The sequence below is a fragment of the Dendrobates tinctorius genome, unplaced genomic scaffold (genome assembly GCF_039654945.1).
Source record: "Dendrobates tinctorius isolate UK_male_01 unplaced genomic scaffold, ASM3965494v1 ptg000022l, whole genome shotgun sequence".
Classification (NCBI taxonomy): domain Eukaryota; kingdom Metazoa; phylum Chordata; class Amphibia; order Anura; family Dendrobatidae; genus Dendrobates; species Dendrobates tinctorius.
Genome location: NW_027361690.1, coordinates 3,265,265 through 3,283,929, shown reverse-complemented (window position 1 = coordinate 3,283,929; position 18,665 = coordinate 3,265,265). Strand labels below are relative to the sequence as shown.

The 18,665-nt window shown below is 44.2% G+C and overlaps 1 protein-coding gene across 1 annotated transcript in view; it reads left to right on the top strand.

The window, feature by feature from the left end:
* UNC13C (unc-13 homolog C) overlaps nt 1-18,665 on the top strand; it is a 1,077,413-nt gene that overhangs the window by 410,018 nt on the left and 648,730 nt on the right. Inside the window, exon 12 of the mRNA XM_073568403.1 lies at nt 5,754-5,923. Coding sequence (XP_073424504.1) covers nt 5,754-5,923 — 170 coding nt within the window. The remainder of the gene's footprint in view (nt 1-5,753; nt 5,924-18,665) is intronic.

Sequence of the window (18,665 nt, the reverse complement as noted above, 5' to 3'; positions counted from 1 at the left end):
CTCTATGTTGATGCCTTTGCCCAAAAAGCTCTACTTTTGTCTCATCTGACCAGAGAACATTCTTCTAAAACGTTTTAGGCCTTTTTAGGTAAGTTTTGGCAAACTCCAGCCTGGCTTTTTTATGTCTCGGGGTAAGAAGTGGGGTCTTCCTGAGTCTCCTACCATACAGTCCCTTTTCATGCAGATGCCGACGGATAGTACGGGTTGACACTGTTGTACCCTCAGACTGCAGGGCAGCTTGAACTTGTTTGGATGTTACTCGAGGTTCTTTATCCAACATCCGCACAATCTCTTGTCAATTTTTCTTTTCCGTCCACATCTAGGGAGGTTAGCCACAGTGCCATGGGCTTTAAACTTCTTGATGACACTGCGCACGGTAGACACGGGAACATTCTGGTCTTTGGAGATGGACTTGTAGCCTTGAGATTGCTCATGCTTCCTCACAATTTGGTTTCTCAAGTCCTCTGACAGTTCATTGGTCTTCTTTCTTTTCTCCATGCTCAATGTGGTACACACAAGGACACAGGACAGAGGTTGAGTCAACTTTAATCCATGTCAACTGGCTGCAAGTGTGATTTAGTTATTGCCAACACCTGTTAGGTGCCACAGGTAAGTTACAGGTGCTGTTAATTACACAAATTAGAGAAGCATCACATGATTTTTTGAACAGTACCAATACTTTTGTCCACCCTCTTTTTTATGTTTGGTGTGGAATTATATCCAATTTGGCTTTAGGACAATTCTTTTTGTGTTTTTTCATTTAAGACAAATTAAATGAAGATAATAATACCAAAGAATTTGTGTTTGCAATCATTTTCAGGAAGAAACTGAGTATTATCTGACAGAATTGCAGAGGTGTCAATACTTTTGGCCACAACTGTAACTTAACAATTTTGTGTTTCAGGTTCTGCACAGATAAAAAAAATATATAAATCCTAATGTTACTAGAGGCAAATCTTTGTAGGCTGGGCATGAAGATTTCTACACATATTATATAGTTAAATAATTTTACATTGCATTACTGCTGTAATTACTATACTAAAAAATTTGTGCAAATTTCTATTAAAACGTGTAAGTCTATATTCAATGACCAGGCATATAAAGTCACCTTGTCTTTTCATATAGTCTCAGTACTTTTTTAATAAAAATGTGTGCGAAAGCTTCACTTTTAATGTACAGGTAAGATGACAGTAATGTAATGTAAATTTATTTAAATATTCTTTGAATGCATATATAACTTAGCGCTCACTGTTGGCTGCCGCACCTTTTGTGTCTTTTACTTGTGTTGTTAAATTACTTTATATTAGCATCTACAAATGTTTTTTACTTTCTTTTGTGGTGCTTTTTATTTTACCGGTAGGGTGCTGGAATTTACATAGTGCTTCCTTGACATTTGTTGTATTAAAAATCACGACACATTATCAATTGAGCAAAAATACTTAAGTTTAAAAGATTACTAAAAGTGAGACTCCTGACAAAAGGGTGCCACTAACACCCTATGCCTAAAGTTTTAAGAGTTATAAGCTGTGCGGGATGAGACATAGCAAGTGCTTGAGGATCCTTCTAAACTGCCCTGTTGTTCTATAGAAAATAACACTGCATGCTGCATTATTTTTTTATGTCAAATATGATTGAATTCACAATGGCAGAATCCAATGTACAGGGTGGGCCACTTATATGGATACACCTAAATAAAATGGGAGTGGTTGGTGATATCAACTTCCTGTTTACAGCACATTAATATATGGGAGGGGGAAAACTTTTCAAGATGGGTGATGACCATGTCGGCCATTTTGAAGTCAGCCATTTTGGATCCAACTTTATTTTTTTCGATGGGAATCGGGTCATGTGACATATCAAACTTATTGAGAATTTCACAAGAAAAACAATGGTGTGCTTGATTTTAACATAACTTTATTTTTTCATGAGTTATTTACAAGTTTATGACCACTTATAAAATGTGTTCGAAGTGCTGCCCATTGTGTTGGATTGTTAATGCAACCCTCTTCTCCCACTCTTGACACACTGATAACACTGCAGAAGAAATGCTAGCACAGGCTTCCAGTATCCTTTGTTTTAGGTGCTGCACACCTCATATCTTCACAGCATAGACAATTGCCTTCAGATGACCCCAAAGATAAAAGTCTAAGGGGGTCAGATCGGGAGACCTTGGTGGCCATTCAACCAGCCCACAATGACCAATCCCCTTTCCAGGAAAATGTTCATGTAGGAATGATGGGACCTGACACCCATCATTGATGGTACGGTGTGGTATATGGGGTACTAAGATAGTGGGGCCATTCTTAATCAAGGGAAATCTCAATGCCACTGGATATCTGAAATTGCTACATGATGATGTGTTGCCCTCTTTATGCACTGAAGATAGCACGTTCCCTGAGTTTTTCCAGCAAGATGCACCACCACATTATGGGTGTCAGGTCCGAGCATTACTACAAGGAATCTGACCCCCTTAGACTAGCATTTCTTCTGTGGTGTTGCTATCAGTGTGTCAAGAGTGGGAGAAGAGGGTTGCATTGACAATCCAACACAATGGGCTGCACTTTGAACACATTTTATAAGTGGTCATAAACTTGTAAATAACTCATGAAAGAATAAAGTTATGTTAAAAACAAACAAACAAACCATTGCTTTTCTTGTGAAATTCTCAATAAGTTTGATGTGTCACATGACCCTCTTCCCATTTAGAAAAATAAAGTTGGATCCAAAATGGCTGACTTCAAAATGGTCACCATGGTCACCACCCATCTTGAAAAGTTTCGTCCCTCCCATATACTAATGTGCCACAAACAAAAAATTGATATGACCAACCATTCCCATTTTATTTATGTGTATCCATATAAACGGCCCGCCCTGTAGATGTAAACTCAGCCTAATATAAGATAAGGTATAGGCTTATAACACTCCTGCCAAAGGTTAGAGATCTAAAGTGTAAGGTTTCTCCTTGTGGAGAGTGACACGCCAAGTCTCACACACCAGTATGAGGAGACTTAATTGCCTTGCATGCTCTTCTGGGAAATAAAAATATGCAAATTGTCTCTTCAGAGAAGAAGTGAGCTTGAACTCTAGTACAACCTGTTAGAAGCAGCGATCCTACAAGTCAATATTAACCCTTTAATGAGCCTTGCAATATGACTTAGGATAAAAGCAAATCAGAATCTCAATTTGCAGACACGATGTTTCAGGATATTGCCCCTTGTCACTGCAAAGTATGAGATCTGATTTGGCTAAGTGAGAGGCTAAGACTGGAATCTAAGGGGTAATTTTTCTCCTTGTGGAGAGTGACATACCGGAACTGGCATGTCAGTATGAGTAGACTTAGGGTACCATTACACCTAGCGATTCACCAGTGATCCCGACCAGTGATATGACGCGGTCAGGATTGCTGGTGCATCGCTAGGTGGTCGCTAGTGAGCTGCTACACAGGCAGATCTCACCAGCGACATAGCGGTGGTTGGGGATCGCTACTTACCTGTCAGACGGGGCGATCCTGCGTCCTCCCGCCTGGCTCCACGCGTCACTCGTCGCCGCCACAGGAAGTCCAGCAGGAAGTGGCCGACGAGGAATGGTCCAGGAGCTTCTCGCGCGATCAGCGATAACCAGCAGGGGAGAGCCGGTCGGAGGTAAGTATCACATGCAGCGATGTAGCTAGCAATATCGCTGCAACGTCACAAAATCGGAGACTTTACAGCGATATTGCTAGCAATATCGCAGTGTGTAACAGGGGCTTTAAACGCCTTGACACCTTAACAAGAGAAAGAAGAGTTACTATTATATTTATCAACTATGCAACAAAAGCACAGACAGCATGCATGTGGAACTATGTGGATGCTAACAATACCTGATCTGCCCTTTGCATTTGGGCACATAGAATGGAAATTTGAAGCATAGAATTTCCACTTTGGTTGTATAACCTGTGAAGTTGTCGTTACTCAAATGCACCTTAGCAGAGCTAATGCTATAGATTATATTATTCTTGCCATTAAAAAAAAGAAAAACAGATAGAAGCGAGAAGGTGAGACAATTTTAGCATGAACAATCTCAATCATTCCAAGTCGGAGGTCTCATATATGGATCCTTTCAGATTTTTTCTAATGTCAGTTAACTTTGACATGTTTTCTATAGTGGATATGTCCCGGGATCAGAGCAGTTCTATAGATCTATTTAGAAATTTTTTTCTGTCACAACTAGATCATTGACCTTGGGACTTCTCATAAAAATAGACCACAAAAGAGGCAGGCTGTCCCCTTGACTGGTGTCTGCATAAAACAACCATGTTCTCTCCCCTGTAAAACAAAGGCTTCTGTACGATGCTCTAGTTTACAGGCCATGTCAGCAATGAATGGGTAAAAGAGCTTTCAGAAGCATCTCAGGAGCTTATAAATCAGCTTTGGTTTAAGCTATCCATCTGCTGTCTTGTGGTTCTGTCGTTTCTCAATACAGCATTTCAGTGTATTACGATGCATATTATTAAATGTAAACACTAGCTCCTAGATTTGTGTGTCCGATGTCCTTGTATTCAATGTTGTGCATTTAATGTATGCAGCTTTATATGCATTTACTGCATAATTTGAAATTGAATTGTTACATTTCTAGTGACATATATGCTACAGATAACATCTCAAAATTAACTAAATGACTTTAGACAGTAAAGTATTAAAAATGGTAATGATAAGGTATATAATTGAAATAATCTACAGAAATAATGAGAAAAATCTACAAGATTTAACATAATGTATAAGCGGGTCTTATTCTATTGAGATTGTACCTTTAAAATATCCTGAATTAATGGATAACACCTATGCAGGAAGGACTGGTCCACAGGAGGATACTCCAGTGAGCCCCTGTGCAAGAGTGGGCTACGACCCACTTATAGCAGCAGTACTTTGCACAATATACTTGAATTACTATGTACAGACAAAGGCAGCATGTTATTCATTTAACAATCTACCCAGTTCATTGTTATATAAATTTGTGATTGAAGATAATGTCACATTTGTATGAAGTTTAAAAGTGGGGCCCTGGAGTAGGTTACTGGTGCGCCCTTGGCACTCCAGTCTGATACTGTTGCTCTCTGTGGAATTCCACATTTTCAGCATGCACAATTTGCCTCCGAGAATTGGATGGCACTCATCCATTGGAGCATACAAGTCCACGAAAACAAATCGGACCACACTCGGATGATTTTCACGGACTGATCTAATGGAGGAGGTTGAAAAACTATTTTTTTCTCTCCATCTCTGAGAAAATTGGATCCCACTCTGATAAAACTCTGATCAGAGTCTGATTAGAATAATGGGACTGTTTTTCTCAGATGAAGAGAAAATGGTCATGTGACCCTAGTCAAAGTCTGGTGGAGGGGTCTGATTAAACTAGGTGGATGCAAAAAGTTTCTTTACTTATTATGTAGATATGTGTTCCATTATTTTCTATCATGTAAGAGTATAAATTATGGAAGAGTATACAATACACAAACACTTCAGGCATCTTTGGAGAGTCTTGGAAATTACATGCCAGTGTATTTCTTTGCTCTTGGTAACGACAATTGAATCCCATAAACCTCTAACTTGGAGATAGAGCAGCTTTTACGCCTTCAGATTCAGAGCTGAAATCTTTAGCTTACTTTGTAAAATTAGTGTTGACTTTTACATTACATTTGTCCAATGCAAATAAGTAAAATTAACACAAACATTGTCATGATTAATAAATTTTGTTTCCCACTATTTTATTCACAGTGAATGCCACAATTCTACAGACCGGATCAAAGTGAGGGTTTGGGATGAAGATGATGACATAAAATCCAGGGTGAAACAGCACTTCAAGAAAGAATCAGATGACTTCCTTGGGCAAACTATTGTTGATGTGAGAACCCTCAGTGGAGAAATGGATGTCTGGTACAATTTAGGTGAGTGTCCACTTTCACTGGATAAAAAATATAGAAATATTCTAGTATTTTGTGGATGTTTCAAAAATTCTTGTCGCAATGTTGATGATGTCTTAAAAAATAATTTCCAACTACATATCAATAGTCTTATTGATATGTATACCTAAAAAAGGTGAATTTAGAGAAAATAAAAAGTAGTTGTCACGTAGTTACAAGGGACTTTTGGCACCTACCCGATCCCTCGAACTAGAAGCACCCTAGTCTATCCCTCTGCTCCGGATTACCCCAGATAGTGGACATACCGGGGGTCTCGTAGCTAGCTATGCTTCTAACTTAATCCTTATCTAAGCCCTCTCCCACCCAAGAAAGTGAGGAGTCAAAATGTATAGGAAAATACTAACCATATAGACAGGGATAAAAGAAAACAAACATGCAAATACATTCACAAAACACCAGAGTGGGAAACAGAAGTTACAAGAAGGAGAAACCAAATGTGAGGAAGGGGAAACCAAATTCTCTCCTCAGGAACCTAACCCTTCCAATCAACCAAATATTGAAGAGACCGAAGTACCAACCAAGAATCGATAATTTTTGCTATCTGGAATTGTGGCGCCCCTGAGGCTCAGTCGCCACAGAGGTACTCCACCTTCTCCTAAGGTGTGGTGTCCCACCAGCCAGGTAAGTTGGGGGCTCCTGACCACGCTCCAACACTCGCACCCCACACAATAGAGTAGTTCAGCATAACCACAATGCGACTCTTTGCTTAGAGAGAAGCAGAGCACCTTTGGTGGTTCCCTGCTTGGAACACTAGACGTGCTGGGAGGTAGGTGGAGTTTAGAATATATATATATGAGCGGGATGGTTTAGGATGACAGGTTAGTCTGACAGGAGGTCAGTGAGGAAGGAAGCCACTCGGGAGGAGTGGGGATCCCTGGAAGAAGGGATGGCGGAAGGAGTGCTGCAGCTACCTCAGTGACCTGAGCCAGCTGGCACGGGAAAGGAAAGGAAAGAAGGAAAAGGACATTGACCTGAAGCCTGAGCTTCCATAGAAGGGAAAGGACAAGTATGGAACGTAGGAGTATAAGGGAACATAGAGGACGTGGGTTAGAGGAAGAACCCTGCCTAGAAGTTCTATGCACAAGGCCAGGGCCCGGTCCCCAAGGTTGTATGAACACTAATGGTTCTGCAGCAGACACCGGTGGAGTAGTGGGCTGCAAATGCACTACTCCCAACTAAGACTTGAGGGCACAACAGCAATACTGATAGAGAGCCGGGACTTAGGAGTAGAGAGTCCCCGAAGCAGGCTACAGCTGTCTGCCGTGCATGTAGAGTTCTTGGGAACATCTGTCAGGAGGAACTCCAGTGTAACACGGTACTGGAGATCTTAACACTTAAAGGCGCTATAGAGGAGACATTCAGGAAAGGCACATAAGTTGACGGAGTGTGGAAGGGAGCTTTCCATCTTGCCTGGAGGTTGGCTGAGTCCCTGACCCGGAGGACACGGCACAGAAGCGGGCACTACAGACTGTGAGTAAAGCTTTGCAACTACATGCCCTGCTGTCCTCCATTCCTTCCTGCGTCCGTCCGCCTGACACTGCTACATCCCCTGCGCCAGACACTACATCACCTAAGTGTCTCCACATCTACACTGCCCTGGGACAACAGCCCTGCCTGTGGAGGGCTATACCACCATTGCTGCACCACACCATCTGTCCTGGAGGATCTGCATGCAGCGTCGGCTTAACACCTCCCTTGCCGAACACCACAGGTGGCGTCACAAACTATTCATTTAACATCCACATCTTCCTATTACTTGGTCGCCCAGGGCCACGGTCCCGGTCACCGCCACTGTGACATATCCCACTGATACCGGCCCGGTACCAAGTACCCCACGCCCCTGGGAGGGCGACCCAGAATTCCATATCTCCATCAACAATGACTAGGGAAGGTGGTGGTGGAGATGTTTCAAAGGAAGCAATATAATTTTTGAGAAATGATCTGTGAAACACATTATGAATCTGAAAAGTGAGTGGCAAAGAAAGGCGAAACGCTACAATATTAACCATGGCAACTTATAAGAGCTGATGTACCAAAATGCTTTCCAAAATTTGTATATAAATTGAACCCCCTGAAAAAGAAACAATATCAGATGGAATCCCATATCATTTCACAATTTCTTTAATAAAAATTTGCATCAAAATCTTGGCATTTGGTAAAGTAAGTAGCCCAATAAAATGAGCCATCTTGCTGAATCTATCCACCACCACGAATATTACAATGTTCCCTGCTGATATGGGTAGACTAGTGATGAAATACACAGATAAATTACTCCATAGTCTACAGGGAATCGGTAAAGGTCGAAGAGCCCAAGACAGACGAGTATGTGGGGTCTTAGAATACTCACAAGTACTGCAGGCAGCTACATATTCCCAAACATGTGTATACAAGGAGAAAGGGGAGTGACTGAATCCAACAATTTTAGACTATAAAAATATGAAAATTTTATTATAATCAGTAAGTATACAAGAGCACAATAATCATAATATAGTTACACATAAAATATGACACCATACACCAGGAGAGGAGATACACAACAATGGCAGAAGGCACCAAATCACAAAAAATGCCTAGGATATAGTAGCCCTTATGGGATATAGTTAGCACACTACTGCCTATGTAAAAATCCTATCATGACCATAATATATCTAGGATGGCAGAGAGCTCCCAAAACGGGCTGACAATATACAAATGAAAACCGGTAAGAATTCAGCCTTACATAATTGTAACACAAAGGTAAAGAGATTATAGTGCGAACGCTTACCGGATGGTGCCCACTGACCCCCGGTTGTAAAAAGAATCTCCAACGCGCGTTTCGCGCTTGCCACTAGCGCTTTCTCCTGGAAAGCGCTAGTGGCAAGCGCGAAACGCGCGTTGGAGATTCTTTTTACAACCGGGGGTCAGTGGGCACCATCCCCCACTGACCCCCGGTTGTAAAAAGAATCTCCAACGCGCGTTTCGCGCTTGCCACTAAAGCGCTAGTGGCAAGCGCGAAACGCGTGTTGGAGATTCTTTTTACAACCGGGGGTCAGTGGGCACCATCCGGTAAGCGTTCGCACTATAATCTCTTTACCTTTGTGTTATAATTATGTAAGGCTGAATTCTTACCGGTTTTCATTTGTATATTGTCAGCCCGTTTTGGGAGCTCTCTGCCATCCTAGATATATTATGGTCATGATAGGATTTTTACATAGGCAGTAGTGTGCTAACTATATCTCATAAGGGCTACTATATCCTAGGCATTTTTTGTGATTTGGTGCCTTCTGCCTTTGTTGTGTATCTCCTCTCCTGGTGTATGGTGTCATATTTTATGTGTAACTATATTATGATTATTGTGCTCTTGTATACTTACTGATTATAATAACATTTTCATATTTTTATAGTCTAAAATTGTTGGATTCAGTCACTCCCCTTTCTCCTTGTATACACATAGTTCCATGGAGTGGAACCACTTATCTTGGCAGACCATATATTCAGGTTACTGCCATTTGTGCTTTGTAAAGTATTGGGCTATTGTGTTTCACATATTCCCAAACATCCTGGTGCGCACCCTAGGCCACCAAAAACGATGAGTAAGAAGATCTGTGGTGGCTTTACTTCCAGGATATCCAGCCAGGACTGAATCATGATGTTCACTCAAAATATTAAGATTGAGGTTCACAAGGACGAACAGTTTGCCTGAAGGACAGGTTGCATGGCATCCCTCTGAGCCTCTGCGATCTTCTTCTCCAGATCATGACATATGGTATCAATAACTACACCTTTCAGTAATATTTGAACCAGCAAACACTTACTTCCTTCCCCTGAAAAAACAACAAGATAAAGCATCCACCTTAATGTTCTTAACTGCTGGCCTGGCTTGTAACTCACAAAAAAGTAGAATCTGATAAAAAAAACAATGAACATCTTGCCTGTTAAGGTGTCAGACGATTGACAGATTCCAAATACAAAAGATTTTTATAATAGTGATTACCATTACAGGATGAACTGCCCCTTCCAAGGAATTATGCCACTTCTCAATGGCCAAATTTATTGCCAAGAGATCCTTATTACCAATGTCATAGTTTCTCTCGCGAGATGACAGTTTCTTGGAGAAGTATGCACATGGAAAATTTACTTGGAGACAAACCCTGCAACAATGCAGTCTCAATCCCCAACTCTGATGCGTCAACCTCTACAATGAATGGCTTTCATGACCTGTCTCTCAGGACCTGACAGATTATATAATCTGGTTTTAGGCAATTTTGCACCTAGAAGCAAGTACATAGGACAATCATACACACGATGGAGAGGCAGTACTTGACACCCCTTTTCAGAGAACACCTCTTCAAAATCAGAGAAAAGAGATGGAACATTTTTAGTGAAGACATTAGAGATAACAGTACCTAGGCAATTATTCTTGCAAAAATTACTCCACTTAGTTATCTCTCTGACCTGCCAGTCTATGACCGGATTATGCATAGTTTACCAAGTAAGACTCAACACAATAGGAGTAAGGAAGCCTTCCATAAGGTAAAAAGAAAGAAGCTCCCTGCGAAGAGCCCCTACCCAAAGGTTCACTTTATGCTCTATTTGCATAAAGCTTCCCTGACTAAGAGGTGCAGAGTCTATTGCAAATATAGGATGGACTTTGACAGTTTACTACAGGTAAGACTATGGATCTGAGTAAACCAAGCATCCACCATATTGGCTCCTGCCCCACTCTCCAGTAGGAATGATATTGCCTAATTTTGCAGGTAGGATAAACTAAGACACCTGTGGAGGAAATATATACGTCCAGGTTGTAATTGTCCACACAACCTGGAGTCAGAAGTTTTCCTATGGTTTCTGGTATTTAGGTATAGATGGACAAACCCCAATAAAATGACTCTTTTTGCCAGAGAAAGAGCACACCCCTGTCTTGCAGCAAACCACAAGAGACCCATAATGGGGAGAAGCCCCCCTAACTGCATAGGTGCTTCAGAGCACATGTGGAGAACTTCAGTCCTAGAAAGTACCACAGGAGTGGAGTCACTACAGGTCTATCCTGGAGGTGTCTGTCTAAACATATGGCAAGATCCACGGCGGCTTCCAACGTCGATGGAGTTTTTTACAGCGCCAATGCGTCTTTTATCCATTCAGACAGGCCATGACAAAACTGACTACTAAGGGTGGGGGCATTCTACTGGATGTCAATTTTTCTGCTGGTTGGTCTCCCTGATGGATCTTGCAAAGTTTAGTTTCTGCAAGGGAGACGCTGTCTGAGTCATCATAAATGAGGCCCGAAAAATCCATCCACTGACTGGAGTGACAATAAGTCGGATGGGAGTGAGAAGACCCAGGATTGAGGGTCTCATTGAAGGAGGGAGACAATAATCCTCACCCTCTGTACCTGATTCCTAGGTGACAGAGGACAAAGCTTGAAATAGAGCTTACAGGCTTCTCTCAACGTGCCAAATTTATCCCGACTCCCCAAAAAACCTATCTGGGAGCACCACTTTAGGTTCTGGTCCAGCTGTCTGATGTGTTGAAACCTTAGCCCATAGGTCAGATAGCTCACAAGACAAACCCTGCAGCCGTCTCGCAAGGCTAGTGACGGGATCCACGTCAAGATAAAAAATTGTGGGGCCTGTGAAAATGTCACGCAATGACAGTTTTTGGTAAGGAGGGGGGCCTCAAACTGTCTCTGGACCTGGGACCCTAACTATCCAAGTCCCTGGGGTACTCTTAAAGGTAGACCAGAGTCTCTGACCTTACTATGCTCCTGTTAATGTCCTAACTTGTCCCCTCCCCCAGGAGGACAGGAGGCCTGGGACAGATATGTTACTGTAAGACAAACAGAGATGGCAAAAAGCAACGTGTATACAATAACACTCACCAATAACACTCACAAATGGTAAGGAAGTACAGTATATAGGAAAGGATAGGAATGTACAAACCAAATGGGGATGGGAAAATGGAAAAGGCATACACCCAAAAACAGGAAACAACAATCTCCAGCAGCAGCTATGAACCCCAACTTCAGCACACCAACTACAGCAAGCCAGGAAGTAAACTTTCACAGGTAAGGATGAGAAGGTAAGGCCAGGTTTTGTAAAAAAGAAAATAAGCAGGTCAGGAGCAGCTGTGAGATGGAGCTGCATGTTTCTATCCAGCATACAGAGTCATTGACATCTTCAGTGCCAAAGCAAACAAAGTCAATTTAAAATGGGCGGCACTGTGGCTCAGTGGTTAGTGCTGCAGCCTTGCAGCGCTGGAGTCATTGGCTCCTTCCGCTACTCCATGGTCCAATATATTTGTGGAATTTAATGATTCCATCTTAAGTGGCCATTCTGGGGTTAATGCAACTTGGGAAGCCAATGCTAGAATTTTTGGTGGCTCCCAATGCATAATGATATTAAAGATTTTGTATCCGTTTGTGAAGTCTGTGCACATGCTAAAGTCAGTCCTAACCAGCCAACCAGTGAATTGGCTCCAATGCCTATTCAGAAAGACCATGGACTCATTTGTCCCTGGATTTCATTACAGATTTTCCTCTGATGTGAAGACTGCTATCTGGGTGGTGGTTGATCGATTCAGCAAAAAAACTAATTTTGTTCCTTTGTCAGGTTTACCTAATGCAGGTTGTTTATTTCTCATATTGTAAGGTTACATGGGATCCCTCTGAATATTGTGTCTGATTGAAGAGTACAATTTTTCTCTAAATTCTGGAGAATTTTTTGTAGTAAACTTGGGATTGGCCTGTTATTTTCATCTGCTTACCCCTCTGGAACCAACAGTCAGACTAAGAGGACAAATTGATCTTTGGAACAAATTTTAAGGTGCTTTGTGGTGACGTGGCAGGAGGACTAGTCTTCATTTTTACATCTCACTGAGTTTTCCTTTAACAGTCAAGTAAATAAATCTACTGGAACACCACCATTTTTCTGTAGTTTTAGGTGTGCTGGAGTTGTCAATACTTTGACAACTCAGTAGAGTTGAGCGAAACGGGTCGAAAAAATTCAAAAGTCGCCGACTTTTGGCAAAGTCGGGTTTCATGAAACGAAACCCGACCCTAGGATGAGGTCGGCCATGAGGTCGGCGACTTACGCGCCAAAGTCGCTTTTCAAAAGTTTGTTTTGCGCTCTTTTTCAGCCAATCAGGATCCACGGACACTGTGGGCAACGTGATGACATAGGCAGGGGTCACCACCATCTTTCAGAAGGGCATGCAAGTGATTGGCTTGCTTTGGTGGGCGTCACAGGGGGTATAAAAGGGCGTGCACGCCGACCGCCATCTTACTTCTGCCGATCTCAGTATAGGGAGAGGTTGCTGCTGATTCTGTAGGGAGAGCGTTAGGCAGGGAAGAAGACAAAAAAACTGCTTCTGCTGCTAGCAATTTGGCCTGCACAACACACCAGTCACTGTGTGTGCAGTGCAAGGGGAGGCTATATTGTGGTGTATCAGTGGTGTTGGTTGTTGGGCTGCCTTTTAAGGCTTCCTGACAGGCTGGCATTGCTGTTTACCCACTGCTCTGCAAACTGCTTTTTTTAAAAGCAATCCAATCTCCCTTATCCTCTAGTCCCTTTTGTCACAGCTGTGCCATCGAGCCTGTGACATAGCGCTCAGATATCAGTGGGCCTCACACAATCCAAAAGTGTCCAGTGTCCAAAAGTGTGTGCAGAGATTCAAAATCTCCCTTATCCTCTAGTCACTTTGGTCACAGCTGTGCCATCGAGCCTGTCACATAGCGCTCAGATATCAGTGGGCCTCACACAATCCAAAAGTGTCCAGTGTCCAAAAGTGTGTGCAGAGATTCAAAATCTCCCTTATCCTCTAGTCACTTTGGTCACAGCTGTGCCATCGAGCCTGTCACATAGCGCTCAGATATTCATTGGGCCTCACACAATCCAAAAGTGTCCAGTGTCCAAAAGTGTGTGCAGAGATTCAAAATCTCCCTTATCCTCTAGTCACTTTGGTCACAGCTGTGCGATCGAGCCTGTCACATAGCGCTCAGATATTCATTGGGCCTCACACAATCCAAAAGTGTCCAGTGTCTAAAAGTGTGTGCAGAGATTCAAAATCTCCCTTATCCTCTAGTCACTTTGGTCACAGCTGTGCCATCGAGCCTTTGACATAGCGCTCAGATATCAGTGGGCCTCACACAATCCAAAAGTGTCCAGTGTCCAAAAGTGTGTGCAGAGATTCAAAATCTCCCTTATCCTCTAGTCACTTTGGTCACAGCTGTGCCATCGAGCCTGTCACATAGCGCTCAGATATTCATTGGGCCTCACACAATCCAAAAGTGTCCAGTGTCTAAAAGTGTGTGCAGAGATTCAAAATCTCCCTTATCCTCTAGTCACTTTGGTCACAGCTGTGCCATCGAGCCTTTGACATAGCGCTCAGATGTCAGTGGGCCTCACACAATCCAAAAGTGTCCAGTGTCCAAAAGTGTGTGCAGAGATTCAAAATCTCCCTTATCCTCTAGTCACTTTGGTCACAGCTGTGCCATCGAGCCTGTCACATAGCGCTCAGATATTCATTGGGCCTCACACAATCCAAAAGTGTCCAGTGTCCAAAAGTGTGTGCAGAGATTCAAAATCTCCCTTATCCTCTAGTCACTTTGGTCACAGCTGTGCCATCGAGCCTGTCACATAGCGTTCAGATATTCATTGGGCCTCACACAATCCAAAAGTGTCCAGTGTCCAAAAGTGTGTGCAGAGATTCAAAATCTCCCTTATCCTCTAGTCACTTTGGTCACAGCTGTGCCATCGAGCCTGTCACATAGCGCTCAGATGTTCATTGGGCCTCACACAATCCAAAAGTGTCCAGTGTCCAAAAGTGTGTGCAGAGATTAAAAATCTCCATTATCCTATAGTCACTTTGGTCACAGCTGTGCCATCGATCCTGTGACATAGCGCTCAGATATCAGTGGGCCTCACACAATCCAAAAGTGTCCAGTGTCCACAAGTGTCTGCAGAAATTCAAAATCTCCCCTGTCCTATAGACACCTTGTACCTTGTTTTACATTACTATATAGTTTGTTGGATTTTGTCTACATTTCTACAAAAAATGAGGAAGGCTGGTGGAAGAGGCCGTGGAATTGGGCGGGGGTTGGCAGCTGGTAATGATGGTGTTGGTGGTGGATCTGATGGTAGTGGCAAGAGCAAAATAGGACCGAATGCAGGAGGTGCTGAGCCTGCGTCATCGTCTGGCTACATAAGGCCTCGAACGCTTAGTTTTCTAGGAGTTGGCAAACCGCTTTTAAAGCCAGAGCATCAGGAAAAAGTTTTGTCTTACATTGCTGACTCAGCCTCCAGCTCTATCGCCTCCTCTTCTTCAGTTGTAAAAAGTAAAAGCACTGAGTCGTCATTGGAGGCTCATGTTCATGAACCACACCTTACCTTGTGTCCTTCACCCCAACCAAGATTGAAGGATGACGCAGGCCATACTACTGATTACTCCATGGAGCTGTTTTCACATACCATGCCTGGATTATCAAGTGAAATGGTGAATTACCCAGGCCAAGATGAATCTGACATGGAGTGCACTGATGCACAGCCGCTGATGGATGATTCTGCTGGTACATTCACTCAGAGCACTACATTGTCCTCGCAGTGTACAGAGCCAGATTCTGACCCTGATGAGACTCAGGTGCCCCTTCCCGCACACTATACCACCATACACGGTGACACAGAGGAAGGTGCACATGACATAGAAGAGGAGGTGATGGATGACCCAGTTGTTGACCCAGATTGGCATCCATTGGGGGAAGAGGGTGCTGCTTCCAATAGCTCAGATGAGGAGCATCCACAGCAGACATCGACATCGCAACAGCTGTTATCTGGCAGGCCCGGAGCACTCCAAAGACAGGTTCCAAACATCAAAAGAGTTGCTGGACAGCTTGTCCAGAGGGTCAAAAGATCACAGCGTGCTAGGCCGCAAAATGTCTGCCAAAGTAGGAAGAGTGCAATGTGGCACTTTTTTGAACAAAATCCTCATGATCAGGCCAAGGTTATCTGTAAGAAGTGCGCAAAGACCTTTAGCCGAGGGAAAAATCTGAAAAATTTGAATACCAGTTGCATGCTTAGACATTTAACCAGCATGCACTTGCAAGCGTGGACACAACACCAAACCTCAAGTGCCACATGTGCAACTGATCACAACGAAGGTAGTCAGCAACGCTACATTGTTTCCCCCACTGTAAGCCCACCGGTTAGAACAGCAGCAAATGTTGAGGTGTCGTTGCAAGGCCACAGCAGTCAGGGAATCCCACTGTTATATCAACGAAAGACTGATTCTAGGCCATCAGAAAGAACACCAACTCCATCACCATCATCAACCCTCTCTCAGTCCGCCCTGTCCACCGCTACTTCCACCATATGCAGCTCTCAAGTCCAGCTCACCCTCCCAGACACTATGAGTAGGTCAAGAAAGTACTCAGTCTCTCATCCGCGTACACTGGGTTTGAACGCCCACATTGCCAAACTAATCTCGTTTGAGATGATGCCCTTTCGGTTGGTGGAAAGCACAGCTTTCCGCGAACTCATGGCCTATGCAGTACCACGCTATGACCTACCCAGTCGCCACTTTTTCTCTCGCAAAGCCATCCCAGCCCTCCACCATCATGTGAAAGACCGCATTGTCCATGCACTCAAGCAGTCAGTGAGCGGAAAGGTGCACCTCACAACTGATGCATGGTCCAGTCGGCATGGCCAGGGCCGTTACGTGTCCATCACTGCGCACTGGGTTAATGTGGTGGATGCAGGGTCCACAGGGGACAGCGGTGGTGGGACAGTGCTGCCTAGCCCACGGTATAGGAAACAGTTGGCTGTAGGCGTTCGACCCTCCTCCTCCTCTTCCTCTTCCAGAAGCAAAAGCTCGTCCACAGAGCGCAGTCGTACGAGCACTCCATCTGCAGCTACCACTGTTGCACACGATGTGTCCCCCTATCGAGCAGCTAGTGGAAAGCGTCAGCAGGCTGTGTTGCAGATGATGTGTTTGGGCAACAGACACACCGACGAGGTGCTGGCCGAGTACTTGAAGCGACAAACTGAGTCATGGCTGGGCAGTGTACATCTTGAGGCAGGCAAGGTAGTTAGTGATAACGGCCGTAATTTTGTGGCAGCCATAGCCCTTTCAAAACTCAGCCACATACCTTGCTTGTCTCACACCTTGAACCTGGTGGTGCAGTGCTTCCTCAAAAATTATCCGGAGTTAACAGCCCTGCTCCAGAAGGTGCGAAGACTGTGCGCGCACATCCGCCGGTCGCCTGTACACTCCGTTCGTATGCAGAAGCTGCAGCGATTGCTCCACCTTCCCAACCACCGCCTCATTATCGACATTGCAACAAGGTGGAACTCCACCCTGCACATGGGAGCGGCTGTGCGAGCAGAGGCAGGCCATAATGCATTTGTGGGAGGATACACGGCCAGGCACTTTGAGAGCAGACATGGAGTTGACAGGTGTGCAGTGGTCGAAACTGAAAGACCTCTGTAAAGTCCTTCAGTGTTTTGAGGAATGCACACGGCTGGTAAGCGCAGACGACGCCATCCTAAGCATGAGCATCCCACTTATGCGTCTGCTCATGCAAACTTTGACGCACCTTAAGGAGCAGGCGTCTGCAGCCAATGTTGATGAGGAGGAAGAGGAGGAGGGAATCCTTGATGACATTCAGCCATTGTCTGCTCAGGGACCTCTCCTGGACGAGGTGGAGGAAGAAGAGGAGGAGGAGGATGATGATGGGGATGATTACTTAGGGGAGGAGGATGCATCTCGTGGGGCAAGTGAAAATGTTGGCGTGGCAAGGTCTGGTACAGGGTTTGTGCGTGACTGGAGGGATGTGGATTTGCCAGAAAGTGCTCCTCCACCCAGCACTCGCAGTGCATCATTGACACCGGGAACATTGGCCCACATGTCAGATTATGCCTTGCAGATCCTAAAAAGGTACCCCCGCATTGCCAAAATGATGAACGATGACGACTACTGGTTGGCCAGCATCCTGGATCCACGCTATAAAGGCAAATTACAAAACATCATGCCACAGGAGAACCTTGACCTAATATTGGCTAATAAACAAGCAACTCTGGTAAATCGGTTGCTTGAGGCATTCCCAGCACACAGCAGCGGTGATGGTTCTCACACGAGCCGTACGGGCCGGGGGCAGCTTGGCAGAGGTGTTCGTGGTGCACACAGCAGAAGTGGCGTTGGAGACAGGGGTTTCATGACAATGTTGTGGACTGATTTTTCAAATACCGCTCACACAACTGGTAATACTGCATCGATGGAAAGTGACAGGAGACAGCAGTTGTCAACTATGGTTACAAACTACTTTTCCTCCCATATCGATGTTCTCCCACACAGGTCATTCCCCTTTGACTATTGGGCCGCTAAACTGGACACCTGGCCTGAATTGGCCCAATATGCCTTACAGGAGCTCGCTTGCCCAGCTGCAAGTGTGCTATCGGAAAGAGTCTTCAGTGCAGCTGGATCAATCCTGACAGAAAAAAGGACCCGTCTGTCAACCCAAAATGTGGATGATCTAACCTTCATTAAAATGAACCATGCATGGGTTTCCAAGGATTTTGTCCCACCTTCCCCTGATGACACATAGGGTGACAGAAAAATGGCTTGCTTTGGTCCACCTCTTCCTGGTACTTCACCTATTTCGCCTTTTGCATCAGCTGAATGTCCAACATCAACATATGCCACTTTCTAAAACTCCCTAACTGTGCTGCCTCCCCCCCCA